Source organism: Cygnus atratus, chromosome 16 (assembly GCF_013377495.2).
Source record: "Cygnus atratus isolate AKBS03 ecotype Queensland, Australia chromosome 16, CAtr_DNAZoo_HiC_assembly, whole genome shotgun sequence".
Lineage (NCBI taxonomy): Eukaryota > Metazoa > Chordata > Aves > Anseriformes > Anatidae > Cygnus > Cygnus atratus.
Window position 1 is genome coordinate 10,098,166 of NC_066377.1, and position 19,123 is coordinate 10,117,288.

General features: G+C 51.8%; 2 protein-coding genes across 4 annotated transcripts; one reads left to right on the plus strand and one right to left on the minus strand.

Moving 5' to 3' along the window:
- Window positions 1-3,333: 3,333 nt before the first annotated feature.
- SLC2A10 (solute carrier family 2 member 10) lies at window positions 3,334-11,611 on the minus strand. Of its 3 annotated transcripts, XM_035548352.2 has the most exons (6): window positions 11,469-11,572; window positions 10,298-10,730; window positions 6,190-7,566; window positions 5,002-5,124; window positions 4,329-4,464; window positions 3,334-3,720 (listed from the first exon to the last, which is right to left on the minus strand). In XM_035548352.2, the coding sequence occupies exons 2-6, from the start codon at window positions 10,332-10,334 to the stop codon at window positions 3,624-3,626; spliced, it is 1,770 nt and encodes a 589-aa protein (XP_035404245.1). In that variant the 5' UTR covers window positions 10,335-10,730; window positions 11,469-11,572; the 3' UTR covers window positions 3,334-3,623. The 3 variants fall into 3 exon arrangements, with proteins under 3 accessions (XP_035404245.1, XP_035404244.1, XP_035404247.1); XM_035548351.2 differs by lacking the exon at window positions 10,298-10,730 and having other exon boundaries at window positions 11,469-11,611; XM_035548354.2 differs by lacking the exon at window positions 10,298-10,730 and having other exon boundaries at window positions 10,949-11,488.
- Window positions 11,612-16,131: 4,520 nt separating this feature from the next.
- On the plus strand, window positions 16,132-17,548 carry TP53RK (TP53 regulating kinase). The gene is made up of 2 exons (XM_035548188.2): window positions 16,132-16,785; window positions 16,934-17,548. Exons 1-2 carry the CDS (start codon window positions 16,440-16,442, stop codon window positions 17,410-17,412), a joined length of 825 nt encoding a protein of 274 aa, XP_035404081.1. The 5' UTR covers window positions 16,132-16,439; the 3' UTR covers window positions 17,413-17,548.
- The last annotated feature ends 1,575 nt before the right edge of the window (window positions 17,549-19,123 follow it).

The following is a 19,123-nucleotide window of genomic DNA, read 5'->3' on the forward strand; positions in this document are numbered from 1 at the left end:
GGCACATGTTGTACTTGGGCTTTAATAGAGTATTTTTTAATCACCTCCAGACTGCTTGCAGGCTCCTTGCGTTCTGCCTGTTCCTTTTAGCTCTGTTGTTGTTATTGACCAATCACCTTATTTTTTCATAGCTCCCTTTCTTGAAATTGCATAGCCACGTGCTGGATTTATTTGGTGTGCTCTCTCCCACTACAGCAGTAAATTGGTTGTACTGTGGTCACTAGCAGAGAGCAGCTCTCCCACAAACACCTTGTGAAGCAGGTCCTGCTCCCGACTAAACCCAGAGCAGCAGCCCTCCTTGCCGCTTCCAGCACTGCTTGGTCACAGAGACTCATCACTGTATTCAAAAGTATTTTTTCTTCCTGATGGATCACTGAGACAATACATATGTAGATAGCTGAAATCTCCCACTATTACCACCTGACCTAAATTTCAGCTTCTTTAACCTCATGTTTTCAGATCATTATATTTATCCTTATCAGGGGTCAGCACAGTCCTTGCTCTACATTTTACCCTTTGGAATCTGGGATCTATCACCGTGAGAAACCTGCAGTGATGCTCTTTTTGCTGCTTTTTCTTTGTGCAGTCCTCCAAACACACAGATGCTTCTCACGTGCATCCTGCTCCAGCCTGCCCACGCAGCTGGTAGCCCAGCAGCATCCAGCCCAGCGATTATTCTCCTGCCAGCAGGTCACCAACAACCCCATTATACTGGGGTTCCTGTGGATATTCCTGTGTATATATTCCCGTGGGTCTGCAGTACTGCATGGGGTCAGTCATCTTTTTTTTTTTTTTTTTTTTTTAATTGCAGCTGCACCAGTTATTTCCCTGCTGGTCTTTCACTGTGCACTGGCCACATCCTCCTCCTGAAGTGTGCAAGTCTGAATTTCTGCACCCGCTGCCTTTCCTCCAGCTTCTCATTTAAACACCCCCCTGTGGCCTTCTCCTTTCTCAGTGCCACCAGCCCAGCTCCACTGCTGCTCCCCATGCCCAGCTGTGGGGTTTGGGTCTGTCTGCCCAGCACGAAGCCCTTCCTGGGTGTGTCCATCCCCACATCACTGGGGTGACAGGAGCAGGGGTGGGGACCCCCGAGCACCTGCTCAGCCCTCGCTTTGTATTCAGGTCCATGCAAGCCCCCTGGTGTCATGGGTGCTGTGCAAGGAGCCGGGCAGCCCCTGGCGTGTCCCACCTGCCTCATGGGCTGACCCCACAGATTCTGGGGACCCGTGTGCTGTTGATCCTAAAAAAACAGGGAAGAGCCCCCTCACCCTCTGCTAATGAAGCCCCCTCCCGCAAGCTAGCTGTCAGCCTACTCTCCTGCGTAACTTGGCCGTGCCAGTGTCCCAGCACCAGCCCCACAGCCGGTCACGAACACGCGTGTGCCCGTGATGGCTGAGGCGAGCCTGCACCGGCCTCGGCGCCTTCCGTGGGCTCGGGCTGGCCCCTGGCGGCCGCCGGGGCGCGGTGCAGCCCTGCTGGGCCGGCCGGAGCGCATCGGCCCCGGCACCGCCTGGAGCCCGGCCTCAGCGCCTAGGCCTGCCCCGGCTCTTCCCAGTTAATCGGAGTTATCTCCCCCCCCACCACGTATAGCTCAGTGGACACGGGCTTTCGGAGCAAGCTCGCGGTTGCAGGAAGGGAGCACCTGTTTTCTGTTTTATGGATGTCACAGAATCATTAGGGTCGGAAAAGCCCTCCAAGGTCATCTGGTCCAACCGTCCCCCTACCACCACCATCACCCACTAACCCACGGCCCTAAGCACCACGTCCAGCCTTCCCTTGAACACCCCCAGGGACGGTGACTCCACCACTTCCCTGGGCAACCCCTCCCAGAGCTTGACTGCTCTTTCTGAGAAGAAATGTCTCCTCATTTCCGACCTGAACCTCCCCTGACACAACTTGAGGCCATTCCCTCTAGTCCCATCGCTAGTTACCTGCGGGAAGAGGTCGACCCCCAGCTCCCCACACCTTCCTTTCAGGCAGTTGTAGAGAACAGTAAGGTCTCCCCCGAACCTCCTCTTCTCCAGACCAAACAACCCCAATTCCCCCAGCTACTCCTCACAGGACTTGTGTCCCAGGCCCTTCACCAGCTTCGTAGCCCTTCTCTGGACACGCTCCAGGGCCTCGATGTCCTTCTTGTAGTGAGGGGCCCAGAGCTGAACACAGCACTCGAGGTGCGGCCTCACCAGAGCAGAATACAAGGGGACAGCCACCTCCCTGGTCCTGCTGGCTACACTATTCCTGACACAAGCCAGGATGTCGCTGGCCTTCTTGGCCACCTGGGCACACTGCCAGCTCATGTTCAGGTGAGCATCAACCAACACCCTTAGATCCCTTTCATCTGCAAAGGACATCTCTGTGTCCTTGAGGTGACAGCATCTGCGGCATTCAGGGGACTTGCAGAAACACTGCAGCCACCGTGCTGCTCCTTACTGAGCCCTGGCAGCCCAGCTGCAGCAGGGTGGATGTGACTGAGGAAGCTCAAGGTGATTCCCATCACTCGGTGGGAGAGGACGCTCCCCAACAGCAACTCGAGGAGCCACCTGACAGCCATGGACTGGATACGGCCAAGGGCAGAGGATCATTTTCCAGTGCTTTGGTGAGTTCTCTTTGAGATGGTGTTTTGGGTGATGTGGCCATTCAGTGTTAGACAGCTTAAGCTGTGTCCTGTGTGTGTCACCAAGTGGCCCAGCATAGAGGTTGATGGTCCCTATTGAGCTGCATTTTCAGGGGAAAACACTAAGCTTTGGGACTTGCTTCCTTAGGTGTTCAAAAGAGGTAAGGTTGGGGGTAAGCAGGATGGAGGCACGCTGGTCAGCAGGATGCCAGCGTCTCCTCTCTTGCAAACTTTTGGGAGTGAGTGTGGTGGTAGCAGGGTGTTTTTTTGTAATGTATATGTGCCAGGAGGAGGGGTGACAGGGCCTAAAAAAAAACAACAATCAAAGAACATACAATTGTGAGAAGTGGAAAACTTGTAGAAGGTACCAGAACATTGCAGTATTTTTGTACATGCAGACCTTAGCAGTGAATGCAGAACAACCTCTGTGTACAAAAGAAAGCAGCTAAACATGCATGATGGATGTGCTGTGCTTTTTTGGGCATGGGCCACATGAAATCAGGCGGGTGAGCTGCTGGGCCTTTAGGGTGTTTAGCTGCGTTAGCTCCCTTCTCAGACTCCAGGCTTCTACAGACATTATAAAAGGTGATGACATTAATGTATGCTGCTCAGAACTTGACATTCCTTCTGCAATGCTGTCCCTTTTATAAAGCACCAAGTACTTCAAAGAAGTGGAAAACTATATATCTTGCTCAGAAATGAACTGCGTGGATGGAAAGCACTGTCAGCAAAAATTGTTTTATTTCCTGCATACAAAACCATTAATCTCTTAAATGATAGGAGATACAAACCGTGAACAATAAAAGATACCAAAGGAAGGGCGTGTTCCCTGGCTGGGACCAGCAACTCTCCAAGGACGCAGAGGACAGCTATGGGCATGTCCCAAGACTGAAGGCACTGCAGGGAGAGCAGCCTCTGAGCAGAGGTCACCAGTCACAGGCCACAAGAAGAAATGTCCCAATGGCACGGTCTGCTCCCCTCCTCAGGGTGACGCTGCTGGTCCCTGGTTTCAGATGCCGCTGGTGTGCTCCACTCGCTGGTACTGCCCGTGTGTGCAGCTCGCTCCTCTTGCACGCCTCTGCTTACACCCGCTCCCTTCCCACAACCTGGGGGTGATGCTGGAGGTCAGCTGGGGCTGCTGCTGCTCACTGCCAGTCATGAGACTTGCAGCAGCCACCCCTCTGGTCACCTCCCTCCTCATTGTGGCTGCGCAGCCTCCCTCCACTCCGGCATTTCTTGCCCTGTCACCTCCTTCACAGCCAGAAACACACAAATCCCACTTGACCTGTCCCACCCAGCCAGGAATCACAGGCTTTGCATGGAAACGGCTGGGTGAGAGCCCATGGTCTGACACTGGGAGATGTCTCTGGCCCAGAGGAGGAGCACGAGTCCAGGATCTCAGGGGTATTGTTCCCTCCTGTAGCCTGGACCTGCACCACGTTCTGGTGCTGTTCTCCTCCCCTCACCCACAAGCCTTGGTATCAGCCCTTTTCCCCCGCAATCACCAGTGGCCTTGAGCAGTGTGGCTGTAGGGCCCAGGACAGTGACCCGCTGACAAAAACATGCTTCAGCCCTCACAACCCATCCCGCAGCCTGGCCATACACCCGAGATGTTCTTGGTGGCACTGACCAGGCTGGGACTGCCCAATGCTGTGGACCTCAGGTAGGGCTGGTGGGAAGCACCCAAAGCCAGCACTCAGGTCGGCACACGTACCGTTTCCTGGAGAACTGCTGGTCTATCTCCTCTAAGGACTGGCCTTTTGTTTCCGGAACAAAAAGGTAAATGAATATAACAGCCATCACTCCCATCAGTCCATAGAGAAGAAACATCCAAGAGAAACCAATGGCGTCTGCAGAGAGATTAAAGCACATGAAGGGTCCATCAGAGGTCAGTCACATCGTGGGATGCAAAGGAAGCTGGCTGCTTACTACAAAATGCTCACTGGTGCTGGACAGGGAAAGCTCCTTATCTACAAGGCCTGGACTAGGAAGCAGCGAGGGAGAAGGATGGTTCACAGCAGGCTTTGCCAGCAGCACCACTGAGGGAAGGAGAAAGCCGAGCTCCAGGGCCCAGCACTGCCATCTGAATGTCTCAACTGGGAGCTCTGCTACCAAGAAACTTTGTAAAGCTACCAGCATGAAAGCTGCAAACCCCATGGTTCCCTGACAGTGCAGCATGAAGGATGATTTTTATAAAATGGGTGATGGAGGAGCTCAGACCAGTGTCACTGGTGCCTGCATTTTTCTGGTCTCAGAGACATCGGGGTCACAGCTATTCCAGTGTCCAGTGCCCAGGGTTCCAAACACCACTTGCTTTCCAAATGGCTGTGGTGGCCGTCCTCACTAACCCACCTGTGGGAAATGGAGGGACAGGGACGGACACTTACCAATAAGGTCTAGGAAGGAGAGGCTGATCAGTAAATTGGCGGCCCAGTTAAAGCTGTTGCAGAAAGCAAAGGCTCTTCCTCTTATTCCAGCTGGGTAGATCTCACTGAGGACCAGCCAGGTCACTGCACAAATCAGAGATTAGAAAGATGGTTGTGAGGTTTAAGAAACATATTTGGGAAATGAGCGTGGAATATTTGGCAAGGGTTTTATAGAGAGCCAAACTCTGGCTTCACCCAGCACCCATTGCTGTTGGTAGTGAGCAATGATATTGATCTCAGGGTCAGGTCACAGCAGAGCACTTTGAAACTCCCATGCTCGGCACTCTGCGGAGGGATGAGATGACAACAAACAGGTCCAGTCAGCAAAAAATAAAGCAGGGGACTTGGCCATTCAGCAGATGGGAAAATATCGGCATATCTGCCATCAGGACATGCTCTTGTAGAGAAAGGAGAAGGGGCAGATTAAAGAGAAAATGTTGTATTTGGGCTAAAGTCAGAGCTGGGAGCAGTATGCATCTTGAAGCAGTCTCTCCTATCCTAGGGTTATTTTGCTTGAAATGATTTAGAGGGTCACTGCCAAACTCATGAGGCTTGCTGTGCACTTATGTTTTTCCTTCAGCTAGATGCTGTTGTCTCCTATCAAGGCCCTTAAAACAGTAAGTGCCAGAAAATGCTAGAACTTGCATGGAAGCAAGAACTAGTCTCTGTTCTCATTTGATGAATAATGATTTCAGAAGAAGACCAACCACTATTGAGAAACTTCCAGGGAGGTTCCACTTTCCAGCTCTGTTGCTGACTTTCTGGGGAAGCCCCTCAGTACGCAGCCCTCTCTTTTCTTCCTTGTCGGGGTGCTGTGAAGATTAGGTAGTGCTTGTGGGATGCTCTGATTTTGCAATCAGCATGACGAGGGGAAAAAAATTACATGAGTAGTGATAGCATGGACGAGAAGGTTATTATGACGCTGTACCAGCCCCACAGCTGACAGAGCTGCAAGACAAGGAAATGATTCAGGAGGCTGAAGGGGATATATTTCCAGTGAATATTTTCAGTGAATATTTTCAGAATTTCCAGTGAGCACTCAATGGCTTGGTAAAGCAGATGCGTAATGAACATTTCAAGCGGACTATAAAGATCAGCCCCAGCTTTATTCTCTGGGTTAGCACAAGGATATATAAACACCATACTTACTTGGTCCAAATCCAATTGAGAATGCGCTCACGAAAGCCATCATGCTCAGCAGCGTAATCCAATTTAAAACCATATGTTCTGTCGGGGGAGCACCACCAAAAGGAGGGCCTGAGCTCTCTCCTGTCTCTGTTTTGGACTGACTTGCCAAGCTCATCTTCTGGGTGTGGGAAGAGTCAGTAACAGCCTCCCTGCTCTGAGCACCGGCGAAGGCTTTTGTAAGGCTCTGTGCGGCAGCAGAACCAGGACCCCCCTGCCCGTTGCCTTCACCTAATGCTGGTGGGACACGGAACCCAGTGGGCTGGGAGGACAGGGGCGTCAGGGGATGCTGGCCGAGGCTGTGGGATGCGTTGGGGTCTGCAGCCGCCGTGCAGTCCCTGGCCATGGCCAGCGGAGCGATGCAGCTGGTGAGGCCAATGGTGGTGACGGAGATTGCCATCACCACGCAGCCGGCGATGAGCAGCACTCTCCTGCCGGCCTTGTCTGCAAACGCCATCGCGACGAGCGTGGCCACCACCTTTATCGCCCCCAGCCCAACAGAGGCCAGGATGGCGGAGGAGTTGCTCTGGAATCCCACCGAGTGGAAGATTTTGGAGGCATAGCCCAGCACGTTGGGCTGCCCAGTGAACTGCTGGAAGAGCACCAGGCCCAGGCCCACCAGAGTGCGTCTTCTCATGTTGTCTCTGGTCCTGAAAAGGTCAAGAAATGAGTAGTGCTTCTCCTTATAGGACTCCTGCTTTGCTGCCTCTCTGTCCTCAGCAGTCTGCAGTTGAATGAGACCCTTCTGGCAGTCTGAGTCCGACGAGTTTAATTTAACGGGGTTCACTGGGAGAAAGAGGATGCTGAGGAACTGCATGGCTGTCGGGGCAATGGCCAGTCCAAACATGTACCTCCATCCCTCATCCACGTCCGCAAAGACGTAATTCAGTGCATACGACAGCAGGATGCCTACAGTGATACCTGCTTCATAGAGAGACACCAGCAGCCCTCGCTGATGGGCCGCCACCATCTCCGAGACATAGATGCAGCAGGCCATGGATGAGACAGAGATGGCAAAGCCCACGGTCATGCGCCCAATGACCAGCCCAATGAACGACCTCGCCAACGTCAGAATAAGGCTGCCGAACAGCAGGACCAAGTTGCTGACCAGGATTGCTCTCCTCCGGCCATGGCGGTCAATGAGGATGCCCCCCACCAGAGAGGCGAGGAGCGCCCCGATGAGGAGGGAGCTCACCAGAACTTCCTGCCTGAAGCAGCCGAGGTGAAAGTCTGTTTGCAGCTGCAGCAGCGCACCGGAGATAATCCCCAGCTCGTATCCAAATATCAGCCCGCCCAGGAGAGAGACTGTAGCAGACAGCAGGAGGACCAGCAGTGCGCGACCTGGAAAACAAGCAAGCGATGCGAGGTTCAGTCTTCTGGCTCTAGCAGGAAAGCTATCAACAAACAATCTGGAAAAAGCTCTTCCAGGACACACAAAGTTTTCTATTTACAAAGCTACAATGCCAAATCTCCCCAGAAGTCCCTAGGCCGCGTGTAGAGGCACTTGCACATACTCACATGACCTACCAGGCCTGCACACACTGCCAAGGACTGCAGGGGCACCCACTGGGGTGCAGAACCATGAAAACAGGGCTGTGCTAACTAAGCAAAGACTCATATTTAAGTGGAGGACAGTGATCTGCTTTTCTGGAGTTGTACAGGGACCCACCATGGTCTCTCTTCATCATTCTGATGGCAAAAACTGGTCTGGGCAGGAAATGCTGCTTCCACTTTTTGGGTTTGAACTCCCTCTGTGTTACCATTATAAAGTTTCAGTCCATGTTTGCAGCTTAGAAGCATCTGTAGGAAAAGAGCCATCCCTTGTCACCTGTGAATTTCACAAGTTACTCACTGGGACCGAACTGCCCTGGCCCAGTCCACTTCATTACAGCTCACTTTCCCTCCAGTTTCTCACCTGATTCCTCCTTCAAGCTCTGCACAATTCCAGGATGAAACAAGTGTCAGTGCCCAGCGCTCTGCATGCAACGCCTTTTCCCCCTAACCAGTTTTCAAGAAGGCCCTGCTGTTTTCCAGGCTGTCCTCTTTCCATGTCAGTGGATATCCTACATTCACCCACAGAATCTGATGCTTCTGAACTTCATTTTTATTGTTGTGAAGCATTTATCACAGAAATACCAAGTTACTAAACAGCCCTAGGATCCATGGGGGGTGGCACAATACTTAAAGCTTACTGAACTATCAACTTCTTTTTTTTTTCCAGTTCCCTATCTGAGCCCAGGAGAAGGGAGAAATGGTTGGCCAAGTCAGTAAGTTGTTAAAGATGTTGTCTCCTTTTTTTCCCCTAACTTAGTTTTACAGATCATTTATGAATGGCAATAACCAAGGCAGCAGTTTTCCCGTTAACATCTCCTCGTCAGTAAAGTGGTATCCTATAGGTATGGCTTTATTTATTATGTGATTATGTGGCCAGAAAAACTCCCCCAGTATGTGCATTCCCTCTGAACTACAGCCCAGTAACAACTCCAGGCTCTAAAATCTCACTAAAAATAAAATCTTCAGACCTCAGGATTGCAAGGTAAGGAGCGGGAATGCAAAGCCTGCAGTGAGAGCTGATGAATGCCACATGCACTTCAACCTAAGCTGGAAATCTAAAGAAACTTTTTTAAAAATAATAATATTAATAAAGCAACATTAACTATTTCACTGCTGAGTACGTTAGTGGGAGGTTGATGGCTGTTCTTCACAGCTGCAGGCAGGAACAAATATTGGGATGAAGCAGCAGGGCAGTTACTTTTTGTCAAAGTTTGCAAAGGTGGGGATGGGGATTTAAATTATATTTCTATTGTCTAAGAGACAGCAGAGAGTAAGTACCCTGCTGTCCACAGCCCTCTGTGGCCAACTGACCAAGTTGTGACCAAGTGGCCAACTGACCACAGCCCTCAGTTCCTGGGGGGCCCTGCCTGGCCTCTAACTGCTGTGTCTACCTTGAGTCTGAGAGAGAGAATTTGGACTGCTTTGATGGAGACAAGAGAGGAACCAGAAACAGTATGTAAAAAAAAAAATCTGACTTACAGGAAATAAGGATGAATGAACAATGTCATTAAAAATGCTGCTCGCAAAAGTTTATTCCTCCTAGTTAATCCTGCACTCTTGGCATTACTTTGTGGGAGTGACCCGTGACCCTGATTTCTTCACATCTCCTTCTCTAGCTCTCGGTGCCCAGGATCACCAAGCCAGGCAAACCTTCTCGGGCTGATCTAGCTCTGCAGCACGAACTTCCTGAGCTGAAGAGCTCCCTGTTGCCTGCCCCAAATACAAGTGTTTCTTTGACCTTGCCTTTCTCATACAGCTGAGCATGCAAGTTTAGTAAGTATTTAAGCTTACTTAAAATAAGAAAAAACAACAGCATAAGCAAAGCAAACCAAACCCAAACCAACCAACCCGCCCCAACCAACCCTACAAAAACAAGGTGATTGCTGCACACGCTTCTCGCCCTGGGGAGAGGATGAAAGGGCGAACATGTGCGAGCCATGAGTCACGTCACTCAGCGTGGCAGGGGGGAGCGCACACAGCGTGACAGCCCCCACTGCGTGGGGACCTCAGGGGAACAGCAGTGACAGTGACCTGCCTCCCCCAGTCCCAATTCTAAAGGCACAGGTAATGTGCATTAGTTTGCAGGTTTCTGCTGTAATACACTGGTTTCCAGCACATAATGCTATCTGTATTCTCACATTGGCTTTGTTTAATTAGAAATACTCACAGCTTCATACTCCCAGCCTCAGTAGACCATATGTGGAAAGAATGAGTACACAACCACCAGACCATGGAAAACTTCTCTCACTCTGCCTACGGGGTTTTTACCCCTCAAAAGCTGTGTTTAATAGTAAGCGTCTCTATTCAGCCTATAATCACAGCTAGCACTAAAGGTTATATCTGGGAGATAGCTATGTTTATATTTGTATTTATTCTGTATCCCCCTTTCCCTCGTGCTACTTGTGCCACACTGGCTACAAGCTGATCCCTCGCGCCGCGCTCTGTGTGACTACCTGCACCGTTTTTATCATTCCTTGTACACATGTTATGAAGATAATTAGAAAAAATATTTGCTCACTGAGAACAAAAGTCTTTGCACAAAGTGGGCAAGCCATTAGCTTCAAGCCACCAAGTCGGTTCGATACAGGCAGCCCTGCTGTGAATGCCGCAGCTGATTCGATCAGATTTTGCAGTTTTCCTTGTTAACTTAGTGAGCAGCAATAGTTCACGAACTCTGCTTGGGATCCAGCTTGGTACAGAGTCTGTTCTGGAGCTGCCGGGGTACCGGGGACCTTTCAGAGCTCATCAGGACAGCAAATCCGGTGGGTCTCAAGGGGAGCTGCGCCAGGAGATCCCCTGCCCGTGGCAAAACCTGGGGAGGGGGCTGTGGTCCAGGACGGTGCTGGCGGCTGCCCCCAGCCCTGTGTGCCTTCCCTCGCCCCACTCATGCTTTTGGCCCTGCTTTAGGGGCCGAGCCGCAGGAAATTACTGCTGTTTTGCTGCTGGAAGTGCTAAAAAAAAAGAAAAGAATAAAAACGAAAAAAAAAAAAAAAAAAAAAGAAAAGCTGGGCGGGGGAAGGAAGGAGGGAGGGAAGGAGGCAGAGAGATGCAGCCGGAGCCTTCAGGAAAAGTGGCCAAGTTGCCAACTTCTCTCCGCCGCTCGCAGGGGGGCTGCCTGCCTGCCTGCCGCCCCCTCCCCGGCCCCGCCCGACCCCCCCGAGCCACTCACCCATGGCAGCCCCGGGGCGCTCCGCAGCGGAGTCCGGCGGCGGCCGGAGCGGGGCCGTGCAGCGCCACGTCGCTCCTCGTCCTGCCTCCCGGGCCGGGCAGCCTGGGGCTTGTAGTCACCCTGCCCGCCCCCTGGGGGGGTCCCCGACCGGGAGAAGGGGGTGGGAGGGATGGGGGGGGTATGGGGCGGCGGTACTCGCTCGCCCCGCGGTCCCCGGTCGTGGAAAGGAGCGGCTGGGGGCGCTTCGGGGGGGTGCTGGACGGCGGGGCACAGCGCTCCGGCTCCGTCCCGGGGGGGTTCGGTGGGGTCCGGAGCAGGACCCGACCGTGCCCGGCCCCCGCAGGCTCGCCCCGATGCTCGGCTTTGCTCCTGCGGAGTGGAAAGGCTCCGGACAGCCCGCAGGAGGTGGGCTGGAAAAGGTTTTCGGAGGCTCAGCTGGAAAGGCGAGGAAAGGCTGCTAGGGGAGGAGGGAGCGTTTCAGAGCTGGGACAGGGCGGCAGGGCTGAGCGGGGACTCTTACCTTGCTCTTCGCTTGGAGACAAGGGGTCGGGCTCCCGGGCTTGTCTCCTTGCACCAGCACAGTGCTCCATGAGGCAACGTGCCTCCGTGTCCAGCTTGCCGTGCAATTAACATTCTTGTTCTGCGCAGTGGGACAGAAACCTTCCTGCTGCCTACTGCTTAAGAGCCACTGGGACTTGAACTTGGATTCAAGATTTTTATTTATTTATTTATTTATTCTGAATCTGAGGCTAAATTCATGTATCCCAAATTCGAGTTTGTAAAAGCACTTTGCAAAACTTGATATGGTTAGAAGTGTTTTTAAAACTTTAACACAATGCAAACGTCGTCCCTCGGTGCTGTTCATGCAAACTGCTGTTGCTGGACATGCTGCGATGTGGTGAAGTGCGTGTGTGTGCTGAGAAGTGTGTGCGATGCTCAGAAGTTTGCTGTCACCCAGCTAGCGCAGGGACCAGAGCAGGGACAACGTGTCACAGGCTTTGGGGTGGGTTGCACAGCCTTCCCAGGGTCATGCCACGCGGACTGCAGCCGAAGGATACATGGAAATGACCGTAAGCCTGCGTTGTGGACTGGTGTGTGACTGCAGGTAGTATCTCATTTAATGATGTGGCTGTAACACGGCTAACACACTGTGGAGCCTGTGCTGGTAAAGCTTTTTTGTATTGGGATTGGGACCCAGTCCTGGATCGGGCTGGGGACGGTCTGCATCAGCGGCCATTGCACCTGTGGCTGCAGAGCAGGCACAGACCTCTGACACAGACAAAAGTAAACAGGTTGGGTAAGGAAGGGAAAACACGTGATGTCTTTTAAAAGAGCTTTTCAGTGGTCATTCCACATGTTAATGAGGAATTTAGAAAAATATTTAAGGAATCCTTGTTCTTCTATGTAGGGGGATGCATGCCATGTCTCTGTTCGGGGACCAGTTGTTCTAATTCTTTACTGTCTTTTATTTATTTATTTATTTATTTATCCAGTTCATTGCTTTTGGATGCCTTAGGTGGGCAATGCTGGATCATGTATGTCCTTTCAGCCTGTCTGTTGGATATGAGGCGTGCAGTATGGGCAGCAGCTGATCAAAGGTTTTGTTCTTGCTTCTTCTCAAAGTCATAGTGAATATTAAAAGTGTTTCAAAACATCTGATTTATAAATTAAGTAAATGCTTCCCATTCATACACTGTAATTTCAATAGAAACACAATATGCAACAATACCTCTTCTGAAACCGTGTGTCTCTTACAAACTGACAGCTGCACAGGGATCATACGCACGGTGGAGACTGGCTTCAAACACGGCCAGCCAACAGAACCCGATGGTGTTCAAAGAAGGAGCTTTTCAATAGGATTTGTAATTCATATTAAAGTAGATTAAATAGCTCTGAAGTCATGACTAGCTCTCGTGACACTCAGAGGGAGACTTGCAATTTTCTCTCTTCCCCAAGAACCTGCATATGAGGCCAGCTTATGGAGAGCAGACATTACAGCTCTGTGTCTTGGCTCATGTTCCAGGTTTTGGGAACACATGGGAACTCTGGGAATGCAGCCTGATCTTGCCCATGATCTCTGCCCACCACAGCCCCTCCCTGGAGCAGAAACCCAGACATTTGGGGTGCGCTGTGCTAGGAAGTGTAGGAGATGTCACCCCATTGCACCAGGCAGAGAGCCAGGGGAGCGGCAGTCCTTGGCAGAGTAAACGCGTCCTAGCTCCATGATCTACAAATTGCCCAAACAATTCCTGCACATTTTACTACACTCCTTTTTGAATGAATTCAGCATGAGAAGGAAAAAATTATATTTTCTCCATGGTCACTCAGCATTTGTTTATCTGCCAGCATAAAGCCACCCCTGACATTTTCTGGAGGCTTCCTGTTCTCTGGCAGGGTAATAAACATTATTAGCAAAGACAGCAGGGAGGCAAGGTCCTGGGGAGTACAGCAGAGCTTTATGGTATGTTTGCAAAAGGCGGCCAAAAAGATTACATCAATATGTGCAGAAATACAGCTGCAGCATCGGCACCGTGCGTGGCTGCGGGTTACAGTCCTCTGAAACCACACCACGAAAAACTGCTGTGGTGTACAGCAGGGATAACTTTGGGGAAAAAAAAATCTTCCTTTGTGGGTTTTAAAGTGCCATACATCTTTCTTATTGTATCATTTGTAGTTAACGGGCACTGTGGGCCTGCTCAAGGCTGTAGCTGTGGTCTTTGAGTCCTTGAGCTGTGCATGAGAGGGGCTGGGAAGGGCTGGATCCACTGGGACGGGCTGTGCCCGTGGCCATGCAGCAGCTCACACCTCGTGTCTGCTGGTGTGTTTCTAGCCTTGCTCTCTCCTGAGATGCTCTCCTCCTCGTCTCGAGGTTGCGTGTTTTGGCAGTGCCATTTCTCCATCTGATCCTTATCGCTCTCTTGGCTGCTGGATGTCAGAGCAGTGAGGGTGCATTCCAGCTTCACAGTGAATAGCAACACGCCCTGAGCCGCAAGTATGCGCTGCCTGACGTATGCTCGGCGTTGGCAATGGCAATAGTAGCCTGCCCTGGGTGACACAGCCACGTGTCCGCAGCCAGCTCTGTGTGGCAGTGATGGTAGCTGGTGCCACAGGCCTGGAGCAGCTGAGACAGTCTGTACAATCACAAGGGAAAATACCAATAGAAGAGGAGAGAGAAGCCCATCCTGAAAGAGGAGGATGTTCAGCGACACTTGTCACATACTCAAGCACATTTTCTCTAATTATAATTGACCCGTAAGAAGAGATTAAAGAGACCACATTGAAGAAGTTCAGTACAATTATTGAAAAAGATAATGTCCATGAACAGGCTTAGAGTTGGCTGGGACGAAGCTAGCTTGCCAGGCACTTGAATTTATTGTGTGTTTGTTTGCAGCCCAGAAAGCTTTCTCATTATTATGCTAGGTTGCACATATTTTTCTTTTAATGTTATCCTATCTGCATCCTAAAGTCAACAAATAGAAGGATGCTTCCACCGCTCCTGCCTCCTGTTCTCTGCAGCCATCGCTAACAGGGTACAGACTCTCTCTGCTCCGCTTTGCCTTGCAGAGGACGTGGCAGTGGTTTAACTGCTCGCATGTTATCAGGGCAGGCTGCAGCACAGGCACGGGGCAGGCTTGGGCTCAGCAGCTCATGCAGCTCAGCATAGGAACAGCAGAGACTTTTACATGCAGATACTTATAATGAATACCTAAGAGTATATTGCAGCCTGCCTGCAATTTTTGGTGCTGCAAGCCCATCCATTTCGCAGATGTTTGCATCAAAGCAATACATTCTCCTGGGGCAATATCTTTTTCCTTGCAGTGGGTCAACCAGCACAGCATGGAACTTTTTGCAGCCTGGAAGGGGCAAGAGCTGCTGGGACCAGGGTAAGCTGCCACTGGTCCTGGTGGCTGCCTGCATGTCCCACTTCCCTGCACACTTTAGGAATGTTTTCACACTGCACCTGTGGTGACGGTGGAGCTGCCTCTGGGGTGCCCGATGCCCACAGCTCTCAGTTTTGGCCAGGTGTGTAACACTGTGCCTCTCCTTTTCCCTCTCTTCCCCACTGCAATTGCAGTTTGGAATTGCAGGGATGGCCGGAAGCGCAACGAGCTGCATGGGAAGCAGCGTTGAAAATTCACACACACAAACCCATTACCCCTGAGCCTGCATTTGGCAGGTAGAGCAGACCCAGCCTCAGAGCCGATAGTGCCTTAGGTGGGTGTGAGGAGCCCCCAGAGCCTTCATCCAGCTTTTTTCCAGGCTGTCTGGCTCTGAGAGTTGCAGCCTCCCTCCTTAAATAATTTGGGGAGCGAGGGGAAAGCTGCCTGCAGCATTGCCGCCTGCCCAGCACTCAGGGGATCATCAGCAGCAGGGATGTGGGCAGCGCTGTGGGACCCCGCTTGGTTTCCATTAGCTGGGGTTGCTGCACTGCAATTTTTAACTCAGTTACATTGTTTGTGAAAGGGGAGTTTATAAACCCTTGTCACCAGGAGAACAAAGTTACATAATTAAACAATTTACCAGAGAGTCTGTGGCTTCAGTGAAACTCCCTGGTGTCATTCAGTACTCCAATAAAAATACTGGGTGATACCATAAATATTATAAATGGCTCTAGGTGGTTTCCAAGGGCTATGTCAACTGTTGATTGCATTCAAAAAAGAAACGAATAAACGAAATTGCAGGCAAGATGAAATTTAAATAAATAAAATAATGGGAAAAATAAAGCAAAAACATTTTCTTTTGTATTTTGAGAGTGCCGGAGGATGTTTATGGCCAGCATGAGAGAAGACCGTTGTGTTCACCAGAATTACGAATAGAGAGCATCTGCGTGCACTTGTTTGTAGGTTGTATATGTATGTCTGCAGGGATGGTGCATGGATGCTTAGATAAAATCTGCCCACAACATGAAGAAAGCCCCTTATGTGACCGCATGTGGCATGTGCAAACTCTAAGCGTGGAGCCCAGGAACATGTCCATTCCCCTGGCCCAGCTGCCAGGATCCTGCAGCCCTGCGGGGCCGGGGCAGCACCCGTGCGGTGGGAGCTTGTGAGTGCTGCTTGAAAGCGTTCCCGAAGCAAGACAAATATTTGCCAGGCGTGCTCCCACCACGCGAGTGACAAGTAAGCAGTACGGAATGCATTAATAAAATATAAATACTCTGAAAAAGAAACAAACGCCGCTTTTCTGCTCCCCGAAGAGGAGAAAACAAGGACGAAAGGGCCTCGCAGCACCTCCAAAGGCAACAATCGAGACATTTTATTTGCAGGGACTGCGCCGGAGTCCCTCGGGGGACTAGGGGTTGCACATCCCCCGGCAGAGCGGTGGGATTTCAGGGTGCCACGAGGCCCCAGACAGCTGCTCCCCGGGCGGGGGGGCTGCACACCGATGCTGGGGCCGGGCGGTGGCTCCAAGGCTGTCCCGGGAGCGCTGAGGGGGAAAAATCCCAGCTGGGCCGGGCCGGCCCGGGCCCACCACGCAGCGGCCGCCCAAGATGGCGGAGCACAGCTGCGCGACGCGCATGCGCGCTGCGGTCTCGGCGCTTAAGATGGCGGCGGCCGGCAGTGTTGAGGCTGTGGAAGGGGTCGCGGTGCCTGTGGGGGGCTCGGCCGAAGCGGCCGCGCCAGACCCTGCGGTGGGCGAGGCTCCGCCGCTGCCGGGGCTGCAGCTGGTGCAGCAGGGCGCCGAGGCGCGGGTGTACCGGGGGCGCTTCCTGGGGCGGGCGGCCGTGGTGAAGCTCCGCTTCCCGAAGCGGTACCGGCACCCGGCGCTGGAGGAGCGGCTCAGCCGGCGGCGCACGGCGCAGGAGGCGCGCTCCTTGCTGCGGTGCCGCCGGGCAGGTGGGCACGGGACGGGACGGGGGTCTGGGAGGGGGCAGCCCTCGTTTGCCGGTGGCTGGGGCAGTCCGAGTGTCCGCCTAGGGCCTGCACCGGCTTCTTGGTATGATAACATCAGGTAACAGACACCCGTTGTCCTTGTTTTTTGTAGGGATTCCGGCCCCAGTGGTCTACTTCGTGGATTATGTGACCAACTGCATATATCTCGAAGATATCGTAGGCTCGATTACTGTTCAAGACCACATTAATTCCGTACAAGACAGTGGAAATGACACCAGTAGCCTCCTTAATTTAGCAGAGAAGATGGGCGAGCTGTTAGCAAGGATGCACGATGAAGACCTTATACACGGGGATCTGACGACTTCCAATGTACTTCTGCGACCACCTGCTGAGAAGCTGGACTTGGTGTTGATAGATTTTGGACTCAGTTTTATTTCAGGTCTTCCAGAGGATAAAGGGGTTGATTTGTATGTTCTGGAAAAAGCCTTCCTTAGTACTCATCCCAATACAGAAACTCTGTTCAAAGCCCTACTAAAGACCTATGCAGCAACGTCTAAAAAGTCTGGCCCTGTGATGAAAAGGCTGGATGAAGTGCGGCTAAGGGGAAGGAAGAGATCCATGGTGGGGTGAAAGAGAGCAGGCATCGGGATGGAGAAATATTGCTACTTAGGTTCTACGAGTATGGTTATTTATACTTCCAGTTGGTTTTATTTCACAGGTTACTATTTTGATAACTGTCTTATATTAAATAAAAATGAATTTGTAACAGTGTCGTAAAGTAATTGTGAGACGCGAGCACAGATGAAAGACAGCTAAAGGTTACTTCTTTCCTAAATGTTAAACATTTCTTTTAAAGTGGAACTTTCAGTGCCATTCCATGGGCCTTCTTCTTTGTCTAGTTAGAATTACACCAAGTGATCTTCCTCAGCCCATGGACTGTGGATTTCTGGGAGGTAGGAGGGGCCTGAGGGTACCAGAACATCTACCAAAGATAATTAAGACAAAACAAATGTATTATTTTTTCTCAGAATACTTGCTACAAAGGGCTTAAATACATTATAAAGGCCTGTACGCATCCTGAAATTTTTAGGACTATAAATTTCAGGACATGGGCAATGGATGAAATAGAGTGCTACACATAAGACAGGTTCATTTATGTTTCCAGTAGTAATCTTCCCTCTTTCAATTTTCAGTTGATGTTATTTCCTTAAGTAAATACAAAAGAATGTGAAGAATGAGTTTGTGCTGGGAAACTTCCCGTTTAAGCAAGAAGTCTGCTGTAAATTTCTGGGTTTGCAGCTTTATAAATTGGACTGCTTGAATTGTGATCGCCTGGCTAGGTGGGCAGGGGTATGGGTGTTTTTTGGTAACTGTCCCTATTCTAATTAGTTTTCTGGGTTAATCCATCTGATAGCGCCAATGTAGGATGATCCAGAGGAAAAGTTTACAAACCCCATAATAACCAGTCCTCTGCACTATTAGTAGAATGGGATGTAAGCTGCATGCCATGTGTGTGAGCTTTCCTGCTTCCTTCAGATAATGATTCAAAAGGAAGAACGCAGCTCTCCCTGCGTGATGTGCTGCGCTGGGCAGCCTCTGTGCTGCACACCGAGGAAAATCTCTGCCCCCCAAAGGGAGGGCGCACAGTTCCCTTACGCTGCGGCTGCTGGAAAGCACTTGGGCACGGCTCTGAGTGCAGGCCAAGCTGAAGGGAGGCGGTGAAGCTGCAGGCGCTGTGCATCACCTCCGTTCGCAGCTTCGGGCTCGTCCCTTCCAGACAACCCCGTCCCGTGGGCACCAGGCACTAGAAGGCGCTCGCTGCAACGCGCTCCACTTTGCCTGGTGGCGCCGCTGTAACGCCGCCGCTTTCCAACCCCACCCTCCGCTGTTCGCGTCCCGCAAGTGTCCTAGCGCTGCGGGCTGCCCGTGCCCGGCGCGCATTCACTTCCTTGCCAGAGGAGCCGCCTGGGCGAGTGCTCGGCCCCAGGTGGGGCCCGGGTTCCACCGACCCAGCCACAGCTTTGTCCGAGGTCCTGTCAGCCCCTCACTTTCTACCTCTCAGCTTTTTCTTGCAAAGGAATCCCGCAGCCTGCTCTGGGCTTTTCCCATGGCTGGTGATGGAAGCCAACACCCCGGGGTTTTGTTTTAACTGCTGGGTGTACCCACTGTGCTCACCCAGTGCGGAGCACGCCTGGGCTGGGGGCAAGGAGAAGGAGCTGGGTTTTTGTGCAGGGAGCCTCCTCGATGAGCTTGCACCCAGCACTGCAGCTGCCTGCCTGCCAAGTGAATGCAGCAGTGCCAGCAGTGCTCGGTCACTTTGCTCTCCCCAGGCACCCTGGGG